At 45.5% G+C, this 24,595-nt stretch overlaps 3 protein-coding genes across 5 annotated transcripts; 1 reads left to right on the plus strand and 2 right to left on the minus strand.

Annotated features, from left to right (window-relative positions):
• Nucleotides 1-4,970: 4,970 nt before the first annotated feature.
• LOC121073441 (homeobox protein vex1-like) lies at nucleotides 4,971-9,615 on the plus strand. 3 transcript variants are annotated; one of them, XM_040564307.1, is made up of 4 exons: nucleotides 4,971-5,217; nucleotides 8,422-8,702; nucleotides 8,916-9,121; nucleotides 9,247-9,609. In XM_040564307.1, exons 1-4 carry the CDS (start codon nucleotides 5,152-5,154, stop codon nucleotides 9,282-9,284), a joined length of 591 nt encoding a protein of 196 aa, XP_040420241.1. In that variant the 5' UTR covers nucleotides 4,971-5,151; the 3' UTR covers nucleotides 9,285-9,609. The 3 variants fall into 3 exon arrangements, with proteins under 3 accessions (XP_040420241.1, XP_040420240.1, XP_040420239.1); XM_040564306.1 differs by having other exon boundaries at nucleotides 5,042-5,217; nucleotides 8,660-8,702; nucleotides 9,247-9,615; XM_040564305.1 differs by lacking the exon at nucleotides 4,971-5,217 and having other exon boundaries at nucleotides 8,427-8,702; nucleotides 9,247-9,615.
• A 1,661-nt stretch (nucleotides 9,616-11,276) lies between these two features.
• On the minus strand, nucleotides 11,277-14,279 carry LOC121073452 (homeobox protein vent1-like). Its single transcript, XM_040564338.1, has 3 exons — nucleotides 13,832-14,279; nucleotides 13,436-13,677; nucleotides 11,277-13,044 (listed from the first exon to the last, which is right to left on the minus strand). Exons 1-3 carry the CDS (start codon nucleotides 14,067-14,069, stop codon nucleotides 12,667-12,669), a joined length of 858 nt encoding a protein of 285 aa, XP_040420272.1. The 5' UTR covers nucleotides 14,070-14,279; the 3' UTR covers nucleotides 11,277-12,666.
• A 6,119-nt stretch (nucleotides 14,280-20,398) lies between these two features.
• Nucleotides 20,399-22,914, minus strand: LOC121073196 (homeobox protein VENTX-like). The gene is made up of 3 exons (XM_040563947.1): nucleotides 22,169-22,914; nucleotides 21,841-22,055; nucleotides 20,399-21,733 (listed from the first exon to the last, which is right to left on the minus strand). The coding sequence occupies exons 1-3, from the start codon at nucleotides 22,380-22,382 to the stop codon at nucleotides 21,422-21,424; spliced, it is 741 nt and encodes a 246-aa protein (XP_040419881.1). The 5' UTR covers nucleotides 22,383-22,914; the 3' UTR covers nucleotides 20,399-21,421.
• Between the last annotated feature and the right edge of the window lie 1,681 nt (nucleotides 22,915-24,595).

Genomic DNA, 24,595 nt, shown 5'->3' on the forward strand with positions numbered 1-24,595 from the left:
CTCTAATATTTATAAAACATAATATTGTAGTTAAAGTAACTCTATATAGCACGGTATCTGTAGGAACACCTGGTAAAAAACACATCTTTAAAAATAAAATAACAGCAACCTTTAGTAGTTTATATTTAATTTTTTTTTTCTAAATGCTAAGACACCCCCGGGAACAAATACTTTCACTTAAAAAAAAAAAAAAGTGCTTAAAAATGTTTTTTTAAACCTATTGTTTATTAGCACAGTAAATATAAATATTACAAAACTATTCCACTGTCTCCAAATAAAGAATTTAAGTTACAATACCTATACTTTTAATAATTCATGGCCAACTAAAATTTTCTATTTGTTATGATGTTACACTCTTCAACCACTCACAGATTAAAAGCTGTGAAAAAGATAAAAGGGGAACCTCTCAGTCCCCCTTTTTCTGTCCTTTTAGTCTCTTCCTGAATTTGCACTGCCTACAGCAGTTTTGAAACACTTCCATGGGTGACTTTAGCCTAGTAATGCAGAAGGTTTTTTTTAAAAAAAAATAAATAAAAAGAAAACCTGGACTGCCAGAACTGTTTTCCATTATTTTGGTGGGTTAAGCATGATTCAGCCTTCCTCCAACAGAGGAATCCAGAACGCATCAGTCCTAGCAAAAGTTAAGGAGCAGGAATGTGCAACCAGATGCTGGAAAGTGAAGTGAAGTGCAGCAGCACTATAAGCAATTAGGTAAGGTTGTTTACAGTTGTGGAACCGTTCTGTAAATAAGGAGCACAAATACTTCAGACAAATCAACTGGAAGCAGAAACTAGATTTTCTGAAGAATGAATGTTGCTAGAGAAACACAATGGTGGTGATAATACCACTTCAAAACAAGTCTCTGGGATCTGACAGAGTATGACTTCTCAATTAATCCTGTCAAGTTTTCAGGTGGTAGAAAAAAAGCTAATCTTTAGCTCTTTGGTACATTTTGCCACTTACAATTAACTTTTTTTAATCATCCCTTCTTTAGCTTATGTATAACTGGATTGAGAGATACTGATTAATATTTTGTGGTTTATTTATATTTGAAGCATATTAATATATCAAAAACAATCTAACAAAAGCCCTTTCAGAGGTCAGGCTAAATTAAACTCATTACAAAATTTTTCATTATCACTGCATGCAACAGTCTTACAAATACAGGAATCAATCTCTTTTTCAGAAATCATGCTGTCATATTTGGTAAAAATGAGCATTACGTGACCACTGTTCTGCAATTCCCATGACTCCCTATTCCTACCTTTGCTTTACCGTATCTGTCCTTTAAAGTAGATCAGAGAACCAACCTGCGCAGAAAAAAAGTAACAGACAAAAAAAAAAAAAAACTATTTTTTCCAAGCAAATCAATTAACTGATCTGATTTGTTTCATACCTGCAAAACCAGCTGCATCAATGTAATGGAGGAAGAAGCTACTTACATTGGAAGAATGCTTAGGAACATCTTTGAAATTGCAATTTGAGGGGAAAACAAGTGCTTGCATTTTCTCTGTACTCACTTTCTCTAACACACTATTGCCCATGAAAGATTTGCCCTAGAGAAAAGTGCCAAGACTTAGCAAGAGGGAAATATGTTTATCTTAGCTGTTTCCAAAAACTCACTGGCATGTATAGATCTAATTTACCTACAGTGATAAGGGTAGTGACAGATAGTGATTACAGGTCGTGAGACTACCTGTCAGTACCGGCATAAGTGGCAGTGGGAAAACAATAAGGAATCACACTCTGTGTTTTATTGTATTGTGTTTTGTAATTTGCTATTTTATTGTATTGTATTGTAATTTGCTATTAAGAAAAAAAAAAATCACTAACATACTGTACTATGAACTTTTAGTTTCATTTTTAACTGAAACCAAAGCTAAGTCCTCAAATTTACATTCTAGCGTCCACATAAAATTTTTTCCTTTGTTGTTTAAAGGTACCAAGAAATCATCACTACCTGTAAACAAGAAAGGTTCTATATGAAGAACTGAGCACATCACTGGTGAAAATGAAGTCCCATAGCCCTTCCTCCTCTTTCCTCTCCCTCCTCCTGCTTACCTTGCACCAATTCGGGACAGTTTTCTGACACCTAGTGAACTCTTACCAAAGACACCCAGAAAGATGAAAATTCTTAGTTTAAAAAAAAATAAAAAAATCTTCAAATATTTTGTCTCTGATAATTTTACTTTTTCACCAAATAAGTGCAGTTAAATAAGAATCATTATATGTGTGTGTGCGGACAGGGAAAAAAGGTTACCCCTACACCCTACCTAAAAAAATCTCAGTTTGGAACTAATCTGTTTTTTTTACTGTATCAAACAAATGCTGTAGTAATTTAATTAATGAGCTCTTCCAACTTTCAACAGCTGGAGTTGACATGCAGCATAAAAGTATGTGTCTGCATGGAAATATTAGGTTTATATCTGCCCTTTTCCTCTTGAAAATTGTTCACACTTTCAAAAGTCCCAAGTGTACTCCCCCCAAAAAGCCAGGTCAAAATAATCAGACTTCACACAGAGTCCAGAGACAACCTGTTGAGAATTCAGCATTCTCCAAAGACTTTCCCTCTGCTACGGTATGCTACAGCTGGAAACTGCACGGGCTGGGCAGTACTTTTCCCACACCAGTGCTTGCCAGACCAGAACAAGTTTCTCCCGCGTTCTCAGCGCTCCCCCTGCTGACAGTTGAAGCAGATGTATTAAGAAATGCAGACTCGGAGAGAATGCCATTGGAAACAGCATGGCGAACCGGGAGAGACTGAGCTTGCAAAAGCAGAAATGGAGTAAAAAAAAAAAAAAAAAAAAAAAGGCTGGGTTTTTATGAAGCATATGGAAAGACAAGAGCTGCTGCTGGGAGGGAAAACTTTTAGGCCATTTAGTCGTTTCGGTCTTCTCCTGTTTTTGTAAGCAACCTGTTTCTATAATATAACCCTCTTCAGAACTTGGAATGACTAGTTACTCCTATTAGCAAAATGTAGTGAGCTTTGACGCACATATGCGTTGTCGGGTTTTTTTGTTTTTTTTTTGTCTGTTTGTTTTAAAAACATTAAATCTTCCATAAATAATTCCACCTCATAAGACACATACACTACAATAGAGTCTGTTTAACCTTCATAGTACTATGAATTATTTGGGGAAAAATCCCCCATAGGACAACTCCTCCTTTCTGTAGGATCAAGCTTTACCAGTGTGGATATGAAAAACTATACAGCAAGTGAAGGGAAAGCAGAAAGAGAAAAAGAAATTTTAATTACATATCAACTTATTTCTTCTGTCAGGCTCAGATTTTCTGATGGGTCAGTTTTAAAACAAATATCCTTGCATTTTTGTCCTTTGTGTGTGTGTTTCCCCAGTAACCTGGGGGGGGGGGGGGGATTCAGATTAAGCACTATTTGAATTTTAATTCTAAATAAGTAGTGTTTTTCCATTAGAAGTACTTTTCCCGTTACTCATTTACAGAAGAAAAACATTACCCACTACGACAGGGATCTTGAAAATTATAATAAACTATCCCCTTTCAGGAGCAAAATGCACTATTAAAACTAAGCTGTTACCTAACTATTGCTAAACCACAGATATATAGAGAGTACATAACAAATGGAAGTGCATGCTTTTAATCCATTAGCATATTCTACTTTGAGTACTGTGAAATGCAACAAGGTGACATAATTCAGCACCATCATAAAAGGTCTTGCACAGTGCGAGCAAGTGACCTTCATTTCAATAAAGTACAAGAGCAAAGAGTAGGTGATATATTGCAGGGCCAAACTAACCTAATCTGAGCATATACAAAAGAGCCGGCAAAGAGGAAGCTATGAAAGTGAAAATAATCTTCAAAAATTGTGCCTTATTTACCAGTGAGTTACACATGCATCTGCATGTCACTCCTACAAAATACAGTCACTCTGGAAACTGAGATATCAAGCCATGAAGTATTGTAATTTCCTCTTTCTAGAGCTTTGCTAAAGAAAAATATTCTATATTTATACCATTGCAACAGACAGGCTTTTACTTTGAAGTAGTTGAGAATTATAAACATTGCTTTTAAAACATTATTTTAACAAGGACAGATTCAAAACACTTTTCTGCGATACACAAAAATACCGTATGTACACATTCTCTTCTCATAAATAATCCGCAATATTTTTATTTGCTTTTTTGAACATACCTAAATATGGAGTTGATGTTTCATAGAGCTTTCCTATGTGATTCACGAAACATTTAACAGGTGCTCTGACAGACACGAGTTGATATGATGGTTATCCACTGGCAAAAGGGGAAAAATTCCCTTGCCTGTTGCTATATTTGTATTCCCTAAAGTATTAGGTTTTTGCCAGCTTTGTTTCCTGAAATAACAAAACAGTGTAAAATGAACAAAATTCAGAGCATAGGAGGCAGCTGGATTGAGATGGAAAGGATCATCTTTCACTGATCAGTGGCAACCAGATACATTTAACTTGATTGAAAAACTGAATGCTAACAGCTAATTAATGGATGGGTGTCTAAATAGTTGTGTTTTTTTTTCCTCCATCTAAGAAGCACTTTATAGTCATTAATATTGAATTACATCTACAATTTTATCACAGTATCATAAAATCCTTCTACAGGAACATGAACATAGATATTTAACAGATATCAACTTTTTAAAACAACTATTTGCTTGAATTTCTACTGTAATTCAACTCTGAGTATCACCATTAAAGACCTAAACAAAGTACTTATGCTTCTTACCTTAGTGTCATCATCTGGAAAAAAATAATAGTTTTGACTCTAAAGACACTAGCATTTATCTATAGAAAGCAACAACAGTACTCACTACTAAAAGGAATCATCCCATTTCTTTCTCTGTTCAAGTCATGGAACTCATCCAGCTTTTTAGTGAGTGGGTCTAGCTCTCATGGCTGTTAAAAAGCCACTTGATTTTTGTTCTCTCTCCTCTTTGTTTCCTTCTAGTTTGGAAACCTAAATGGTCTCCTCGATAGACAGGGGAAACACATGGGAAAAAGCATGGAAGGAAGAAATCCTTTGTTTGCCTCAAGTAAGGTTCTGTAGCTTTGTTAAATCATCGCAATAACACTCAATGCATGAACATTAGCCTTTAAAAATGTAATTAATTTTAGACATACGTTTTCTTGGGTTTACCACAGATATGCTGTCTTCTACATTTGTTGAAGTCCTTGTTCAGTTTTGCTCTAATACTGTAGAGGTGAATGGTCTGCCAAAAAAAAAAAAAAGTTATAAAAAAGAACACTAAAGCTATAATAACAGCTGAAGGAAACACAAGGAAACACAGCAGAAATGTCTTACAGACAATCATGTCACAGAAAATATTTTGTTTTAAACATGTAAATTATAGCATAGGAGAACACTATGCAATTTTCATAGTGCAGTTAGATGACAATACAGGAAAGTTTGCTCATTATGACATCTACTTCTGTTTACAATAAATATGTCAGCATTTAAAACATAGGCAAGCCACAACAGCCACTTTAATTGTATGTCAGCTCATGGCTTTCTGCTAACAGTTATACCAACACAAAAATATTGTTGCCAATTCATTTTATTTTATCCAAAAAGCACCATGGTATGTCTATGCTGTCCTGTTTACAATTATAAAATAAAAATATTAGTATTGTTTTAAAATAAATTGCATTAAATGCAAAAAATATCATCAGCATGAAAAAAAAAAAAAAAAGGAGCAATTCTGACTTAAATGAAAGTCTTTATTAACAGCAGATTAAACAAATGAGATTTCCCCCACCCCTTCTAAAAATATGTTCATTAAGAGCTGGACAATGTCAAAACGCCTATTCCTAGCCTCTTAAGTAGTAAGGCAAACTACATAAACTACATCAGAGGACCTAAAGAGAAATTATAGAAAGGTTTTCTTAAGTGGTTCGGTACCATGGAAAAGAGATGTGGGGAATCAGCAGCAGCCTTACCATCGCATGAATCTGAAATATCACTCTACTACAAAAAATATCGTATTGATTTCCTGTGAGTTTTGAAACTAAAGCTTTTCTCCTGAATGCTATAAAACCAATTGTTCCAATCTAGTCAGGTGATAAGAAGATCAATGACTGAAGGATTAAAACAACAAGAGCAAAAAGAAAACGCTAAACCCCATATTAACACTAAAATGCAAATTTAAAAACTGTCATCATAGTGGCACTCCCTTTGCTGTTCTTCTACTAAAATAAGCGCAACAATAATTAACGAGTAGAAACAATAACATAATAAAGGAATGATGCTTTACTGGTCTTTCTGATTAGATGTTATCTGTAACACTAAATACATTGTAACCATTCACTTAAGAAGTTGTGTATGTTTTTATCCTTTTTCCAAAGTTCATTTTTTCCGGGCTAATGTGCAGAATTCTAAGCAGGACAGTAAGCTCTCTGATCAATTGATTCAACCACGTAAGTTATTATACTTATGATTAATTCAGGTAACGGAGTTATTCCATGCTTACAATTATAGAATTGTTTGTAGGACTAGAAACCAAGCTAAATGAAAATATATGAAATGGTACATTACAGAAAAATCACTCTGAATATTGAATTACAACTCTGATTGTCGTCAAAGCAACACTCTCCTCCCTGTTTCTCTCTTTATTTTTCTTTATTTTCTTAAGATTGCTTTTAGCTAGTAAATGTAGAAAAGAGGTGTTCAGATTTCTCAGAGTTTTTTGCTTTGCGTGATTTTTTTTCTTCATTAAGAAGGACAGATGTAACTAGTAAGTTGCATCTCAGTAGTTTTTAAAAGTTGTAGATTGCTGTAGGTGGAATTAGAAGCTATGAATACAATGCAAATACCATCCCTGTCACTCTATTCAGATGGGATTTTCAGTAAAATGTGTCAGCTATGCAAAGTGATTTCTTCAGAATACATAGGAACCTCTTATAAGTTTGATGCTGATTTAGAAAAAGAGAAACAATCTGCTCAGTTTGACATTCAGGATAACTTATTACAAGGAGAAAAGATTTCATAACCATAGACTATATATGAAGCATACTCAAGGCAGCATCTAACATGGCGTGTCAAGCTTCAGAACTCTGAACAAAAGAGCAGGTAAATCTATTACATTGTATGAGAGGAAAAAACAAAGAAAAACCATTATTGCCTCAGAAAATATAGACAACCTCAGAGGAAAACAAGCTGGAAGAACAGTATTATTTGACTTTTGCCGTCTCACTGCAAATACACCACAGTGACATGGTTTTCTTTGAAGTCTGAGAATTAACATGATGTCTCAAACATGTTCAGCTCTGCGTGAAAGCTAGTTCATTATCTCTGGCTGTATAAACTCAAGCAGTGGCGACTGTTTACTGAAACTACCTGTAAATGTGTTAGCCTGTGTTTGTAGAGGATAAGGACTGTACCATCCCAGGCCCACTTCAGACCCTAAACGTGGTTCTTTTCTCACTCTTATCTGAATCATCCTTGAACAGACTGCCTCCGAGCAGAGTTTGCACTCCTCTTCTTTGATCTACTTTATAAAAACATCAGAATTGTTTACTTTGAAATGCACACATTTCTTTCTTGGGGTGTGGGGAAACGAGAAGATGTTTTAAGACAAGAACAGATCTATTTCGAGCCAACTAGTAATTTCCTCGGTGTTTCTCATCCTGTCTAACATCCTGAATGAAGCAACGAAGAGTAACTTCGTTGCCCAGTCTTAAATGAATTCATAAGAATTAACTCACACTACTGCCTATTAGGTAATTCAGAACTTCCTACCCTCCTTTCTAACAAAAGACCTAACAAATTGCCGTGCTAATGGCCCTGTAATCTAGTTTCAAACCTTCTCTCCACGGAAAGTTCTTTAAGAAGGCGATACTACATCAAGGGATGTGACCAGCAGTTGTACCGCACGCTTCAGAGGCAGAAGAACGCCCTAATCACGGCACTCAGCCTCATGGACAGTAGTGAAATACTCTTAGTTCAAACAACATCTGCGCACCCTGACCTCACAAAGGGCTGTATGGTGTTTATAGGCTAAGTGGAAGGTATTAGTACCGCTGGTTGTCCGTAATTTTCACCTATTTCTAAGCTCGAGGAATACTTATTCCTTCCTCGAGTCACTAGAAAGGCAATTGGATTCTTTCAGACCTTGGACCAAACACTCCAGAACTGCAAACCTGGGGTTTGCTCTCCCAAAGGAGGTCTCTCAATGTCCTCTTTTGTTACCAGCCCCTTCTGCATCCTTGTCCTTCATGCCGGGGAGATAAAGATGGAAAATCACGGCTGGCCGAGAGAGGAGAGGCCGGCCGGGGCAGAATAAAGAGCGCAGGGCGTGATGCGATTACCCGCGGCTACGTGGCCGGCGGGTGACTCAGCGCTGAACTTGGCGCCAGGTCAGGCAGCCTTGAGCTCCGCTAACCGCCGCGCTCCGAGATTAGGCGGATGTAACAATCACCTGAAAGGGGACATTAAAGCGCCTCTCCGGGGGCTCCTTTGTTCTCGGCCTCATTTGATGCTTCGCGGCCTTTTCAAACCGCGCCGCGGAAGGTGCTTTAAATATTTGCCCCCAGAGTCAAACCACCCCCCCCCCCACAGGCTGCGAGCGGGCGGCGGCAGAGGCGCCCATGGACAAGGGCCGCTTCTCGGTGGAGTGGCTGGCACAGAGCAGCTGCGGCGGGGCCCGGACTGCTCACCGCCACCTCCGCGACGCCCAGGACAGTCGCCCAAGGGACCTCGGTGAGTGCCGGCCGCCCCGACGGGCGGGGACTGCCGGGGTAGGGGCCGTTGAGGTAACGACCGTTGGGGGTAACGGCCACTGAGGTAACGACCGTTGGGCTAACAGCCGCTAACAGCCGCCGCGCGCGAGGCCGTCGGGGAAGCTCAGCTGCACGTGCGGCCGCTGCCTGCGTGCCCGCCCCCTGACGGGCGGCTCCCGCTCCCGCCCCGCAGCCCCCGGAGGTCCGGAGCGGAGCAGCCCCGAAGCGGAGGAGGGAGGAGGAGGAGGAGGAGGCGGCGTTGCCGCGCCCGGGCGGCCCCGCACCAAGTTCTCGGCGGCGCAGCTGCGGGAGCTGGAGCGGAGTTTCCGCGAGCAGCGCTACATCGGCGCCAGCGAGAAGCGGCGCCTGGCAGCCTTGCTCAACCTCTCCCAGAGTCAGGTGAGCACCGCACCGCGGGGACCGGGACCGGGCGTCCCGTTAAGCGGCCGCAGGGGCTGGCCTCAGAGCGCATCACCCAACGAGGCGACCGAGTTTGTTCTTGACTCTTTCTTTCTTATCCCCAGATAAAAACCTGGTTTCAGAATCGCCGGATGAAGTTTAAACGCGAGACGCAAGATGCCAGGGTGGAAGCTCTGGTCTCTGGTTTGTTTCTGCCCTATCGTTGTTACCCAGATATCGTCACACCCAGCCCTTCTCACGGGATGGACGCCAGCGTCTCTGCTACCCGTGGTGTCTCCCTTCACCCGGCGGTGCCGAGTCCTGCCTTGCTGGTACCCACGGTTCCGTCTCAGTCTGCTCAGCCAGTTCTGCCAAGTCCAGCCTTACTGTTGCCTCCCAGCCCAGGACTCTCTTATTCTACCGCAATGCCAGCAATGACTTTAACCGACGACCATAAAAGACTGAGGTTCCAGCCATATCTTCCTTCCTTTTAAAAAATATCAAAGACTATCTGCGTTAACAACTGCCAAATATCTAAAGAATACTTATTTATTTATACTAAATATATGGATGACCTAGATTTTTTTCTAATGTTGCGAGGAGAAAGCAATCTGTTAGAGGAATAATACTGAGAGTGGAAGTGAAGGAATTGGAACTTTCCTTATTCCTACAGTCTTTGCTCTACTGTATTGAAACTTTTCCTATCCAAAAGTTTGTTTTCAGAAAACAACCTGTAATCAGGTGGGGCTCTCCAATGAAAAATTGGAAGCATTGATTACGCTGAAGTTTACACAGTAATTAAATAATGTAATAATAATTTGAGAATGTAACTATTTTAATGATCTGTGAATCTTTAAGGAAAGACTTGTAAACTGCAGCAAATGCATTAAAATGAAAATGATATAAAAAGGTGATGGATCTATAAACAAAGCTGAACAAGTTGTCCAATACTGTCTTCTATTTGTATATTTTGCACCTTCCCTAAAACTCTCCCCTTTATGTGGCTGTGAATATTCCATTTATGCATTTAAAAAAATTTAAAGGTAATAATTGGCAATAATCTTTTTTTCATATCAGTGTGAAACAATTGTAACTTAAATCTGACAAAAAAGCTTGTACACAAATTCAGGTCTCTGGGAATGCTCAAAGAAAACAGTTTCAGTTGTTACTTCTATGGCTTCAGCTGTAATGTGGCAGCCTCACTAATTTTAAGCTGCAGCTTTCTGTTAGGCTTGCTGTCAGGACTGTTCCTAAAAATCCTACAGCAAGCTTTATCGAGAATGAAAAAAACAAGCATATAGAGAATAATGAGAAACAGACCTTGCATCAACATAAAGCTAGAGTGTAAACTGTAGCAGGTGCGATTACATCTCCCCTGCCCTGACCATCCTTACCTGCTTGTCAGGAGAAAAATAAGTTACTTTGCACTTATTTAAAAAAACAAAAAACTCTTCAGGTAGAGATTGTGCAAAGTTGACAAACATGGCCTACAACCACCTTGTGCAATACCTCGGTAATCCCCCCCCCCCCCCCCCCTTCCAGTTTTGGGAGTGAGGGAAGTGAAGTTGAATTCCAAATTTTTGGTAGCAACAAGGGATAATGTGGTGTAAGAGACCACAAGGAATTACATCTACATTCCTACCTTCTGTTACAGCTCCTGTTCTGCTTATAACCTCTGATGTAAAAACTAATCTCCAAGCATTCCATAGCTGGGTTATCTCTCTACCTGCTGTCAAGAAGCACCCATACCTTAACCATGAGGTAAGGGGGCAGCAGGGGACATTCAAAGGAATTCCCCCTCCCAACACACCCACACCTCTCCTTCTCCCTGCCACGCCAAAACTCTGCTCTGAGATACAGGTTGCTGAAGGGACGTAGCGTTAATTTCTCGGTCTCTTTGCATGCAGACTGTACACGCCAGAGAAAACAGCCTGACAATTCCTGCACTGTCACCCTGTAATTCCAGACACCACTTCCCCGATGACCAATAAGTTTGCCTCCAACCTGGTTCCTGTTGGAGTTAAATCTGCAGGTCTTAACCTGGTCTAACCTTAAGATTTAGAGCAGTTTAATTTGAGAAAACTTTTCTCCTTCTAAGTCATCCTTTCACAGGTGAGAAGCCCCTAGGCTATTAAATAGAAACTCTCAAGGCTCAATGGATTAGAAGGTGAAAAGGGAAAATTTAGACTACAATGCAGCAATCAACCTAGTTAATGCATTTAGAAGAACGTTTAATGAATTAAAGAAACATAATTAAAGTCTAAAGATCGAGTGCTAACTAACCCCTTTGAGGAGAGAAGTGAAAACTGTGATCCTGAGAAGAACTACCCCCTTTTTCCTCATGCGAGGAAAAAAAAGTTTCAGGATTGCTAGAGTAAAAACCAAAGACGTTTCCTTTAAATGCTGCTTGTCCTAAAAGGATCAATTTACTTTTTTTTTTTTTAAGTAAAAAGTAATTATTATTTTTTTAAAGTTCAATATGCAATTACAATGAGCATTTAGTGGTGAATCAAAGGGCACATTTGCAGATTAAAATCTCATTGAGATAATATGGCTGTTAACAGAACACTAATTATGCTCTTAAATCTCTTACAAGATACTGGTTTTGGTAATTCTAACACTTTAAAACTGTAGTGAAGATTTGAACTGTTTAATCACTGTTTAAAGACACATAGGCGTAATTACCATTTGTGGTTAACACAACTGAAGTTCTCATGCGGAAAACGGAGTGGAAGTGCAAAGCAATAAATTAATATTCAGAAGAGAAACTCACCTACATCTTCCTCCTGTGTTGTGCCTCAGAGGGTGCACTTAACCAAATGCACAGTACAATACAACCGGCAAAGTCCAGACTCCCAAATACACAATACTCAGAATATACCTCTCAGCGTCAGTGTAGGAAACTCAGATAATATACATTAAAATATCTAAATTCTTCCCCATTACACAAAAGAGCAGTGCACAAATGCAACCTTTAAACAGTTTGCACATGTAACACTTATCAGGTTTTATATATATGAGAAACCGGGGGTGTGCAATCGAAACCAGTTTCTTAACATTGAATTGCAGACTAAACTTAATAAGTTTATCCTACACTGTGAGAAATTTGACAATTGCAAGTTTTTGAGTTTTTGCCATGGTTTTTCTCCCTCCGGTTCCCTTTCAGCAGCTGTAGGCACAAAAAAAAAAAAAAAAAAAAAAAGCAGCTGTGGGCACAGGAACTGCAAGTGCATCATGGCTGTAGCATAATTACTCATTTCAACAGTGCCTAACCCTTCAGCACATCTAGAAATCAAAAGATGGTAGACTACCTGCATTTAAAAAATAGGCCTTTTTCAAAGGGATATCAAACCAAAAATGACTGTGTGGCACCACATCCAATAAATTTTAATACTATTCAGTACAAATATAAAATTATTACTCTTCACATTTAACTTAGAAAATAATAAGCATATGATTCCAAGTTAGACAAGAAATTCTGAGCAGGACATAATACATTACAGCATACATCAATTTTCCCCTTTGTCTGCCCCCTTTTGTTTTCACTATAATGCAAATGCAGGATGGCATTTCTTGTCCATTTTATTCTGAATAACTGGATGGAAAGAAGGATGAGGAGGAAGCCAGTGCTGATGATAGTATGGCAGCTCATTTGCCATAAAGTGGTAGGTGCTTTGCAATACATCGTATCTGGGAAAGGACAAGCTGAACTGCACGGCAGGCACCGGGGTAAGGGGCAGGAGTCTCTGGTGCTGTGGAGCAAAGGGATAGTGGAAAGACAGCGGAAAGCCCTCCTCGTGAAGGAGGGCTGGTGGGGATCCCGGTGGGTAACTGTAGAGCGGAGCAGGAGACACGAGGCTGTGCTGGTGGTCCTGGATTTGCCTCTTAAGTTTCATCCTCCGGTTCTGAAACCAGGTCTTGATCTGAGTAACAGAAGGGAAGAGGCACGGGGCGGAAGAGACAGATCAGTAACCTTGCTTAAAAAAAAGACAAACATATTATGAACAACCGTAGCTCGTGGGCCTTTGCAATGTTTACTTTGCATTAATTGACGGGGTTGGACTGATGTCCTTGTTAACTGAGGGCACAGCACTGCGGGGAGAGGGCGTGGGGGGGGACATACGACCGTGTCGAGCAGTTTCAGGTGAATCACTTTGAGGCTTTAAGAACGTACATAACACTCCGATGGCTGTGCACTGAGGCCCGGCTGTTTACCCTGCCGAGAAGCCCCACCCGACCGCACCCAGCTGAAGACCCCTAGGTGGATCTGCTGTGGGCGCTGCCCGACGGGGCGGGGGAGGACCCGACACCCACCTGGATCTCCGAGAGCTGCAGGGCAGCTGCCAGCTTCCTCCGCTCCGAGGCCCCCAGGTACTTCTGGCGCTGGAAGGTCTTCTCCAGCCGGCAGACCTGCTCCGCGGTGAAGGCCGTCCTCGCCCGCCGCTGCCGTCCGCGGGTCGCGCCCGGTGCCACCGCCCCGCCGCTGCGCTCCGCACCCGCGCTCTCGCTCTCGTAGCCCGAGGACTCGTCGGCGCTCAGCCAGCCGCCGTCGGGGGCTGCCGGAGAGGAAAGGAGGGGCGGCGGTGAGGCCTCTGTCCCTCCACCGCCGTCCCCTGCCTTGCAGAGCCGTCGTAGCGACGGAAGCAGATGTCCCGTCCCCACATTTCACCCGTGCCCCCTGTTCCCGGCCTCTATCCCCCCACCACCCACCTGGCTCCGACGGGCAGGGGTCGCTGGGCTCCCAGGAGCTGGCTGCGCCCCGCTCCGCCGCGCAGGGCTCGCTGTCCGCGGGCTGGCTCGGCCGCGGTCCCCCCCGTCGGGGCTCGGCTCTGGCCAGGAGGGGGCTGCTGCCCAGCGAGGTCGGGGCGCGGGGAGGGGGTGCGCAGCAAATGTGGGGCCTGACCCCGTAGGGCTTGGTCTCTGCCAAAGGAAGCTCAGTCTGGCTCATGGCGGAGAGGGACTAGGGGACCGCCGGCCTCGGCCCGCTCTTATATGGGTGGTCCGGTCCCGGGCGGGCTCGTTTGCAAGTGTGAACCCACATCAAAGTGGGAATCGAGCAGAGATAACAGCTGCCTGCCAGCTAGGAGGAAAGTTCACACGTCTGGAAAATGTCTGCAAGCCCCTGGCTCCAGCGTGTCTGGGGGGGCCGGGGAGACCCCCTTGAAGTGCAAACCTGCCCCTCTCCCCCGGAGGGCAGGGCACGGGCAGGCCCAGCCCCACGAAGGGGCGTTTAAAGATATCGAAGGTGTCGGTAACAGCGGGTTTTACCCACTCCCTTTTCCAGCCGCGGGGTCCAGCATGGCGCGGAGGTACCCGAAGCCAGCCACAAGATGGCCCGGCCCGCACCGTCGGGGCCCGGGGCGAGCCCAGGGCCAGTGAGCCAGGGGCTACCACAATTCCCACGGGCCAGCAGCCCCGCCGTCAGGAAAGTCACCCTGGGGGAGCCGTGGAGGCCGGGCTCCCTGGGAGAAGCTGTAGGGGGCCGCTGACCAGAAGTCCCTATCCCCGGGGCTGAACCCTCACCTGGGCTGCAGGATCAACAGGGCCGCGGGCCCTCTCAGCTTGGACTTGGCGCCACTCGTTTAGCCAGAAAATGTCCCAGATCTCCCACGGGCTTTCTCGATCAAAGCACCCAGTGAGCAGTGAAGCTCGCACCTCATCAGCCTCGAACTGTCCCCCTCAAGCTGTCCCCAATCCACACGTCGCTAGCCAAGGAGGGCAATGCCTTTGTAACACAGGGAGGACACTGCGAAGCCCCCCCCCCCATCCCCATCCGAGCTTTCCCTTCGGTGAAATGAAAGGCCCGGCTGGGGAAAGCAGTGTCTCCACAGCTCAGCCAGTCCTGTCCCATGTCCAGTTTTCACCCATGCTGCTCAAAAAGACCACACTAACCATGACCCAACTGGCAGCGGAGATACTGGGATAAGACTGGGCTCCTACAGACCAGGGGAAGCGGTCACCACCTGTGTACCTGGGCAAAAGCACTCGCAGGACCTCAGTTTCCTCTGAGCTCTTCGGGGTTCCCACTGGGATGTGCAGCTGAAAGCAGTGGGCACCAGGGGTGGAATGGAGCAGGATCCTGGGTCTTTCTACAATCAGAGCAACACTCAGTTCCCAGACATAAGGGCAGATGTCAGTTCTCTATCTGTAAAAATAAGTCCGTAAATAAGTCACACACCCTAACCAAACCAGCTCCCACCAGAACTCCCCATTTTACAATGAGAGATCAGAGGAGAAAATCATGTTTGTGCTACCCCTTTTCATCCTTTCAGGCATTCCCGTAACTGGATGGCCATCAGAATGAGCAGTACATTATCGACTCCTCCAGCCCCTGCCACCTCACTTGGCTCTGGCCCCAGGGGAGCGATAAAGCCCAGGCACTGGAGCAATGCAGGCACCTTACCAAGCCCACAGGGCCCAGGAGCTGGATTGCCCCTGTGCTTCCCTTACAACATCAGCCCCCAAGGGCAGGGGGAGGGGAGGTTCTACTTGTTGCAGCACAGCTCTGGCAGCAAGATCGCCTTTTTTTATCTGGGGTCAGCCACCCATGAATGCTGAGTTACCTCTGGCACAAAGACTCATTTTGGCTGACTTGCCTAAGCCAGTGCAATTGCCCAAGCAGTTGAACACTGAGTCGGAGACCAGACTCCGTCCCTGGCACAGAAATACATAACTGCAAGTGCCACTGATCCAACATTGCTGTTCCAGGGGGTGTTTAAACCCCACAGCACCTCCTAGACACATCAGTTAGACAGGTGAGTCTCTGCTTCACAGGTCCAAAGCTCCCCAAAAGAGTTCAGCATCTGTACCTTAATTTTGATCATTTCCAGGTTTAGAAACTATTCCTGAACAAGTCCATGTGCGTGTTTATTTTTATAAACAAATGAACCACTGACCTCATTATCTCAGCCTTTTTTCAGAGCAGCCATTTCTGAATAGGCCTGCACATGGACAAACCACAGCAGAGAAGCTCAGGCTCCACTAAATCACCCACTAAACGTTGTTGCTAGTAACACATCATGTGTAGCTGCAGAGCTAGACTGCCTCATGCAAGCCAAGTCTGGAAGCAGTACCTGGAAGCCATTGGGATGCAGCAGCTCCTGAGCTGAGCACATCCCTGTCCAGCCAGCAGCGTGCTCCCCTCAAGGGGCCCTCCCCACCAGCAGGATGAGGTCTCTGCCAGGCTGGGCAGTCCTGGGACCCCTGTGCCCAACATCACCCCCACTAGGGCACACAGTAATGTCCAAGGACATGTTATCTAGGGAGGGACATTTCATCTTTGATGCCAAAACTAAACCACGAATGAGACAGGTATTCAGTGCTATACCCAGAGACCAGTGCTTGCCTTTGCATTTATACATTATGCATCTTATAGAAACTGTGGCTGCTGCTGTTTCCCTTGTCATTTGACTGTGGATACAGGGAAATAGCTGACTTGTCCCAGTGTTTGCTGAAAGTCAGTGAGAACTGCAACTTTTGTTTTTAAAATGAATTTCCTATTAAATGAGATGTTTAAATCTCCAGGATCCCCCTCCTTTCTCCCACAGATACATCTGTGGAGCACAAACCTCTGAACAGATGGGGAAGTGGTGGAGGTGTTGCAGCTCCCATCAGAAGAGGTGGCGACTTGAGAAACTCAAAAACTTTGATGGTCCTGGGAGGGTAGATCCTCTGCAGCCGGTTAACACCACCACCACCCCCTCCCCGAAATATGGTGCTTATAGGTGACATTTTCTTTCACCAATCCTTTTGTGTCACTTGATACGCTGAAGTTATATCCATGATCAAAAATATATCACTGGCACTTTTCCTGCACCAGTTACTAGAAGCTCACACCTTATTGGAAGCAGAGGTATTTATCTGTATTCTCCAAGAACAGTGTTGGCATACTAAGTCCATCAACATACCGTCCCACCTGATTTTGTGTAACAGCATAAGAAAAAAATGGCCAGAAACTGGAAAATATGAAAGCAATCCCTCTCAAACAAAATGTTTTGTACCATAATCGGGCAAATTTTCGGATTCCAAGCTTTCCTTCTACTAGCATTTAGCTGCATAAATAGGCAGCAATTTTCTAGGAGAGTCGGGGCAGCGTGTTCGCCTTTTAGAGGTGAGTAAGGCGGTTTACTGAAAGGAAGGAGGGTGACACGGCTGGAAGCACGGGAAGACCAGATACTGTCCTCCAGCTGGGGCCACAGGACAACCCCGGCGGTGCGGGGGGCTCTGCCCTGCCCGGTGAGACAATTGATTGGTGTTTGTAGCCTTCACTGCTCCCCTTTGGAAATGCTAACTAGGTTATTCAGCGCGTCCTTTGATGTCCTGATAGGTACTATTAGATAGTCAATTAGGCATCAGCGAGATCGATTGTTTCGGAATGGATGCGTTCTGTTTGAAGTACCCGTGAACACTAACAGGGCCATCACCCAGTCGCTCCTTTGCCCACGGGAACAATGCGGGCTAACACCCAATAAATAGCAAAACAGCAAACGCTATTGACTCACCCAGCCGTGCTGCGCCTGGCTCACACGCTGCACGCCCAGATATTCTTATTCAGTCACTGGGGGAGCAAACACACGCTTTGCAATGAAAGCGATTTATCAAGGAAATCTCATTCAGTTCTTTGCGCAACTAATGGACAAAGCGCCTAGATAAGGTAAATGCAAGTTAGATGAAACCGGAGTAGTGCTTGAATTCCCATGCACACCATAGCCGCATTGCCTGAGGACTTGTGACACCTCCGCAGTTGTTCAGAATTGCCCAGGAATAGTAACTAAGCGCTGAAATAAGAATTAAAGCACTTCACCTACCTGAATACCAAAGCGCTACCAGGGTTAGTTCCCAATAAATACCATTACAAGATAACATTAAGTCGAGGTTAGGAATTTAAGGGACAACTGTCAAGTAAAAGAAGTGAAGTCTGCACAAGGGATAAGTTGAGACCGAAACAACCCTTCTCTTTCTCTCTTCCCCATCCGCTTCAGTGGGATTTATCAAGTTAATTGGCATCTAATTGCGTATCAAAGAAAGAGATAATGGGCCGCAATTAGATGAAATGGCCTGGCAGTGCGAGATCTCTCTCGATTAGCACCCAACGCCGAATAACTTCACCTGGTTTGCAAACAGGTGCCTGGAGTGGCTCCACCGTGTCTGGGAGCTGCAGGGGGATCCCTCCGGCCCTGTTCCCAGTCCCCTGTTGGGTGCTCCCCCCAGAGTGGGGCAGGCGTTAACGAGCACGGGCTGCAGACGGCTCCCTGCCATTACCGCGGTGCTAATTCAATCACGGCTCGCCCCCTGCACGCACACGCTGGAGGGGAAGGCGGCTTTGAAGTCGGTGCTCCGGCCATTTTCCCCTCCCGTCCCCTTTTCCTCCCCAGGGAGTGCAGTTTCCAGGTTTTACAGCCCCTTCCTCAAGAGCCGGCAGCTTTCAGCGCACAAGCATTAGGCTGCTCCTCCCTAGCTAATCGGCTCGGCTGGTCCGTTTGTCTTGCAGACTGCGCTTTGTCCTGCCGGGGAGCATTCCTCCTCTGATGGTGGCTGTGATGCGATTAAAGACAAGAAGGGGGGTGTTAGAAATGATGAAGGAGAAGCCCAGTTTATGTGCAGGACCGCTGCCGGGGACCGATGCCAGCCCCGGGGGGCGCAGCCTGTGCGGGGGTCCTGCGCTGGCTCTGGCGCACGTCCCTTGCTGCCGGGAGTAAAACACAGCGGTTGGGAAATTCAGACGTGCCCGAATAAAACATGAAAGGACGCCTTCTTTTCATTTATTTTTTCTCCCAGATCAAAGGAAAACCTTGAAACCGCGTTTTAGTAGAATTGTGCCGCTTTAGTCACAATGAAATGATTTCATAACATGGTATTTTAGACCACTGGAATGTAGTTGGTAACTTCTAGAGAAAGCCGATTTTTGTGGATAATAGAGGTATTACCATGGAGGAATCTGCTACCTTTAGTACGGACACAAGCGAGCATCACCTCTCGCGTTCACTCGAGCAGATGTCGGGGAACGGGTCAATATTTGTAAGCTGGGGCTGCCAAAACAGTGACAAGACATTTCGCGTGCTTGCTAAGTGTACATATGGCGAAGGAGTCATTACGTTAAGTGATCATTAGCACCTTTACAAAGAGAGCCCGGCGTCTCCCTCGCCAGTGGCTGAGCAGCTCATACACGCAAGCCAGCCCCGCTGACCAGTCCGAGCCCCTAGCAAGAAGCCCGCTTTTGCACGGAGGGGAAAGTGACCCCCAGAGCCGTGCTTGGCTGCGGCCAGGTGCAGAGCTGGGTCTGTGATCCCGTCCCGTCCCGTCCCGTCCCATCCCGTCCCGTCTCACCACCCCATCTCCCAGCCCGGCCCAGCTGCTCGGCGTTGCTCGCCCCGAGACCTTTCATCTCCCGCTCGCTTCCCCCAGGCACAGCTGCGGTTGCGACCCCGCGTCTCCTCCCCCCATTTCGGTCCGGGGCCCGGCCGGCCCCTCGGCTTGTTGTGCCGCCCCCCCCCCCCGGCCTGGCCTCGCAGAGCTGTTAAAACTGCTTTGAACGGGTTGGACATCTGGAGGAGGAGTGGGGTCCTCCTGTGCTGTACAAGATTGTAGGAGCATCCCTCTTAACCTCTATATCACTGCCCACTTTAAAAGTCTTAGGTATTTTTTTTCCAGGTAACTTGTGTATTTATTGTTTTGCTCTCCTTAAAATGTCACTGCTTTAGAGCAGAGAAAATATTCACCAGTGCACAGCTTTTTGGAGGCATCCCAATTACCTAATGACATGAGAGACAGAGGTAGAATTTCGGATGTTTGTTTTTTTTCTTCTTCGAATTTTTTTTCTTCTTCGAATTAGTATAACTGTTTAGTAATAATTTCCTTAATCCCTAACTCCAACATCTTGCTGAAAAAGAAAAAGTCTCAGGAAGATTTATGGCACTTGAAACTTACTAGTTTCTGAAAACTTTTTAGTTTTCTGAAAATCTTGCATTAGAGCCACTTTAATAGTGCAATTGTAAGCAAATAGTAATCTCAAAAGAGTAGACAATTGCAGCATGGATTACATAATAATTAAGGAGTCTTCCAAATGTGGGAGCTATTCAGGAAAATCAAAGGCAACAGCCTTCAGAGGCACGTAATGCTGCTTTTTACCAGGCAAGTGTACTCAAGTGACTGAGTGGCCCCTGTACAAAAAAGAAAATAAGTGTGTTTAAGGATGACTGACAGAACCTTCAGACTATTCATTATATGAGCCCTGATTACAAGTGCCCCGGAAATCTTCTAATAACCCCAGAGATCAACTCTAAAGTGATGGAAATTTTTATTGCTCTTTTCATTTTAGTTCACAATCGACTTTGAAAGATTTATGACAACTTACATCAGCCAAAGATCATTCAACAGAGCCCTTTCTCCAGCCTGAAATCCCGCCATTTTGATCATGTTTTCTAGAGCATTATTCAGTGCATAGCACCACGGTAACAAACTTCACTGCCACTTAAGGAAAAAATAGGTTTGGAATATTGCATTTCTTTTGATAACGATCCTCAAACCCCATTAGGAGCACATGTGATGCTGAAATACTCTTTTTCTGGGACTCTACAATAAATAAGAAGTTGCAAGGCCAGATCCTTTCCAAGATCTATTTAGGCAAGAGGCTCTTAATCTACTGAGGCCACCCATGTAAGAGTGACAAAATATTTTCATATTTATTTAAAAGTAACTTTTTTTCATCTTAAAATCATATTCTATATGTTATTTAAAGGACTCCAACACAATTTCATAGCAGACCCAGTATTAACTACTAGTAGCTAGTTCCAGATGCATCCACATATCTGGTTAAAAATCACAGCCCCATCACAGGAAGTGCCACATGGTGTGCAGCAGAGAGACTGGATATCTGCTTTAGGGAACGGGGGAAATTCACACTTTTTGCATTTACCCTCAGTTAATTGTAAGCTTCAGCCCATGCAAGATTATTCTGATTCCCTATCAGGGCTGAAACAGATCTAGAGAATAAGGAGTCTGTGCTTCCTTTAATGGGGAGGAACTCTCTTTTAGGGCAGGATAAATAGTTCTGCAATCCATGTGATAGATTCAGAAGAAAGCTGTAAAGTGTTTATGTTTGTGAAGAGATTACATTTATACTGGTATTTGCCCACTATGTTTGTATTTGGTGGGTCTGAGGTCGATGATCCGGATTGTCCAGCATGTCTCTATACCTGGCTCAGAGCTGCATTGTAAGTCCAGCAGGCAGTTACAGGCAGCTGCAGCCCAGAGAGCTATCGTTAGTGCAAATCCTCCTTAGTCACAGTCCGTACCGGCGAGTCAGACCCCCAGCAAGAAAGCTCTGGGATCCCTATACCCTACAAAGCAGGGCGCTGCCCAAAAGCAGACGGGCTGTGCTCTGCAGGCGCTGCTGAGGTCCAGGGTGGGTGCCGGCAGCGCTGCCAAGGCGAAGCCCCCGGGGGCAGCCTCTTGCCGGGGCACAGCTGGCGGCGGGGCCGCGCAGGTGAGCGGCAAGGACACCACGCCGCTCTGGGGTCCGTAGGGCAGGGGGGCGCCGCAGAAAGGCTCCGGCCTTAGCTCCTGCAGCTGCCTCTTGAGCTTCATCCGGCGGTTCTGAAACCAGGTCTTGATCTGAGGGCAAGGGGAAGGGGCGAGAAGGAGAGGTGAGGTCTCGGCGGCACCCACCCACCCCGAGAGCCGCTGCCCGCAGCCCGCAGCATCGTCCCCGCCGCGCTCACCTGCACCTCGGAGAGCCGCATCCTGCCCGCCAGCTTGCGGCGCTCGGCGGCGCCCAGGTAGCGGTGCCGCTGGAAGGAGCTCTCCAGGGTGCCGATCTGTTCGGCGCTGAACGCCGTCCGCAGCCGCCGGCCCCCCCTGCCCGCCGCCTCCTCGGGGCTCTCGGGGCACCCCTCCGGCTGGGGCCGCCCCGCTGCCCGCGGCCGCTCGCCTGCTCCTGGGGACGGGGGAGAGGAAGAAAGGGGTCAGCCAGGCCCAGGGCCCGAGGGGGGGGTCTGCCCGCCTCCGTTCCTCCCCACCCAGCGCAGAAGCCCCGACGGCAGCGGTTACCTGCAGCCGAGGGTGCTGCCAAGCGCTCCCTGCTCCTGCCGCCTTTCCCGGAGCTTTTCTCCTTGCTCCCCTCGCTCAGGCCGGGGCTGGAGCCCGAGGAGGGCTGGCGGACCGCGGCCGAAGAGGGTGCTCGGCGTGGGGTGCCCTGTGTGGGGCTCTTGGGGGCCTGGCTGCTCTGGGACAGCCACTCCACGGAGAACGGGGCCTTGGTCATCCTGCCTTGTTTCGGGGCTGCCGGGAAGGAGGGTGCCGGGGAGCACGACTGCTTTATACCGCAAGCCCCCCAGGAAAACGTTGTTTGTGTAAATACACATCAAAGAGCCAGATAAGTATCATCTAATTGCCATCGGTCCTGCCCCCCGACAAAAGATACCGTTCACACGTTGCCACGGCTCGAGGAGGCTCGGCTCCGCCGTGTCTGCCCCCAGAGGAGCTCCCTCCGCCGTCAGTGATTTACAGCTCTTGTTACATCCTATCCCGATGCAAATGGCATTTATGGCGCTGAGCGGCCTCAAACGGCGCTGGGGAATGCACCCCCGGGGGAGCGCGCAGGGACCAGCCCCCCCGGCCGCTCTGGGCAGAGGGGGTGCCACTGCTCCCGACCCCCTTCCTCTTTTAATTCCTTTTCAAGCAGCAGATCCACGGGCTGAAGGGATCCCCTGAGCTTGCTCCTCTCCGGACTGAGCACTGCGCTCCAGGGTCAGCCTGAGGCAGGCGCTGCTTTCTCCTGGGCCTTCTCTCTTACAAGAACCAGGCACAGGGAGAGACAGGGGGCTGGAGGAGAAAGTTCTGAACCAGAAAAAATCACAGCAAATCAAAGCAAATGTCAAGGCCTTTGGGTTGTACCAAAAGTATGTTTGCTGGACTAAAGAGTCAGGAAAAGACAATTGCTATCTTAGAATTAACTTCCTGCTGAGGTTACAGAATTCACATCAATACCTTCCCTCCCAGATCTCTGCAGCTGTGCAGGTCACACAGGTTTCTCTGCTATCTTACTCTCCATGTCTTTCCCCTTATCACCTTATGTACACCTCTCAAAAGTATTCCCATCCATCTTTGGATTTTGTGTACATCAGGAATACTTGGCTGCTGCAAGAACGTCTCTGTGGTATACTGACAAAAGGGTTGTGGTGCTTTACTGACAGCAAATTGCCTTCCCTTTCCATCCTCCCCTCCTGCGCAAGAACCGAGTGCATGCACAACTTAAGTCAGCACAACTGCACCATTGATAACTCCTATTGCACCCCTGCCCAACATCAGTCCACCTCCATAAGTCATGACTGCATGTCTGATCTTTTTCTTTGTAGCAATACAATAAAAATTTTACTCAACCCCCCCCATCTAAAAATGGATGTAGGTTTTGTTTCCTAAAACCTACATTTCAACCTCCTGTTCACTCCAAATATAGTTGGTATAATCAGACATCACAAAATCCTATCATTTTCTGCTTACTAGCAAATTGCTTCCTTGAACAATTTTCAAGTTTGACTTGTGAGCCCCTTCTAAGCTCTGTCTCTCCTCTTGCTTGTTTGTTCTCATGAAATAGTCTGAGCCCTCCTCTATTCCACCAGTGATGCCACTGTTCAAGAATTTAACTCTCTCTCTGACCAAAAAAAATGCTAATAGTCACCTTTATTTAAAAGTGACTAATAACCAATCTAGAACCTGTGGGTGCTACCACAACCAGACATGACCACAGTCCCTCTGGAGCCCCTGTTTCTGGCCTACATAGATAGGGAAGAACATTACAGCTTACACTACAGTGTTAGTCTGAGCCCACTAAACAAGCTTCCTGTAGGAAACTAAGGGAACTGGTGTTAGAATGTCTAACAAAAGTTCAAGCATTAACACCTCCTGTACGTCTGTTACATACCTAAAAAAAACCACAAATGTCTCTAGCATGGACAAGGCCCTGCAGGAAGGTGTTTTTTTTTTTTTTCTTTTCCCAATTGCATGAAAGACTTTGATAGATATCTGACTACAAAATCCAATGATTCTTCCCAAGTATTTTCTCATTAACATTGGAAAAATTAGAAATTTACTTGACCAAACTGTACAAGATTGATTTTAACTTTCCACTATTTTATACAACTTCCCCTCCCTCTCCCCAATATTCTAAGTACAGGTTCTTAACTATCCTTTCTAGTAGATAAACGCGAAGACTCTCCCCCACCATAAACTTGAGGAAATATTTTTAAATCAAAATGGCTGGGATTTTAATTCTGATGCCAACATATTTTGTAGATCTGACCAGGCAGGAAGGACATAGATGGAGAGAAATCATACAGGAATCTGCTCCATTAATCAAGTGACAAGTCCCTTGAGTTAGCTGCATTTAACATGTGACCTGGAAGCAGCCTCTCCAATCACATCTGGGAATAATAGTGCCATTGCCTGCCCAGAGAAACCTGCCAAGCCTTCCTTGCA

This window comes from Cygnus olor, chromosome 7 (genome assembly GCF_009769625.2).
Source record: "Cygnus olor isolate bCygOlo1 chromosome 7, bCygOlo1.pri.v2, whole genome shotgun sequence".
Taxonomy (NCBI): domain Eukaryota; kingdom Metazoa; phylum Chordata; class Aves; order Anseriformes; family Anatidae; genus Cygnus; species Cygnus olor.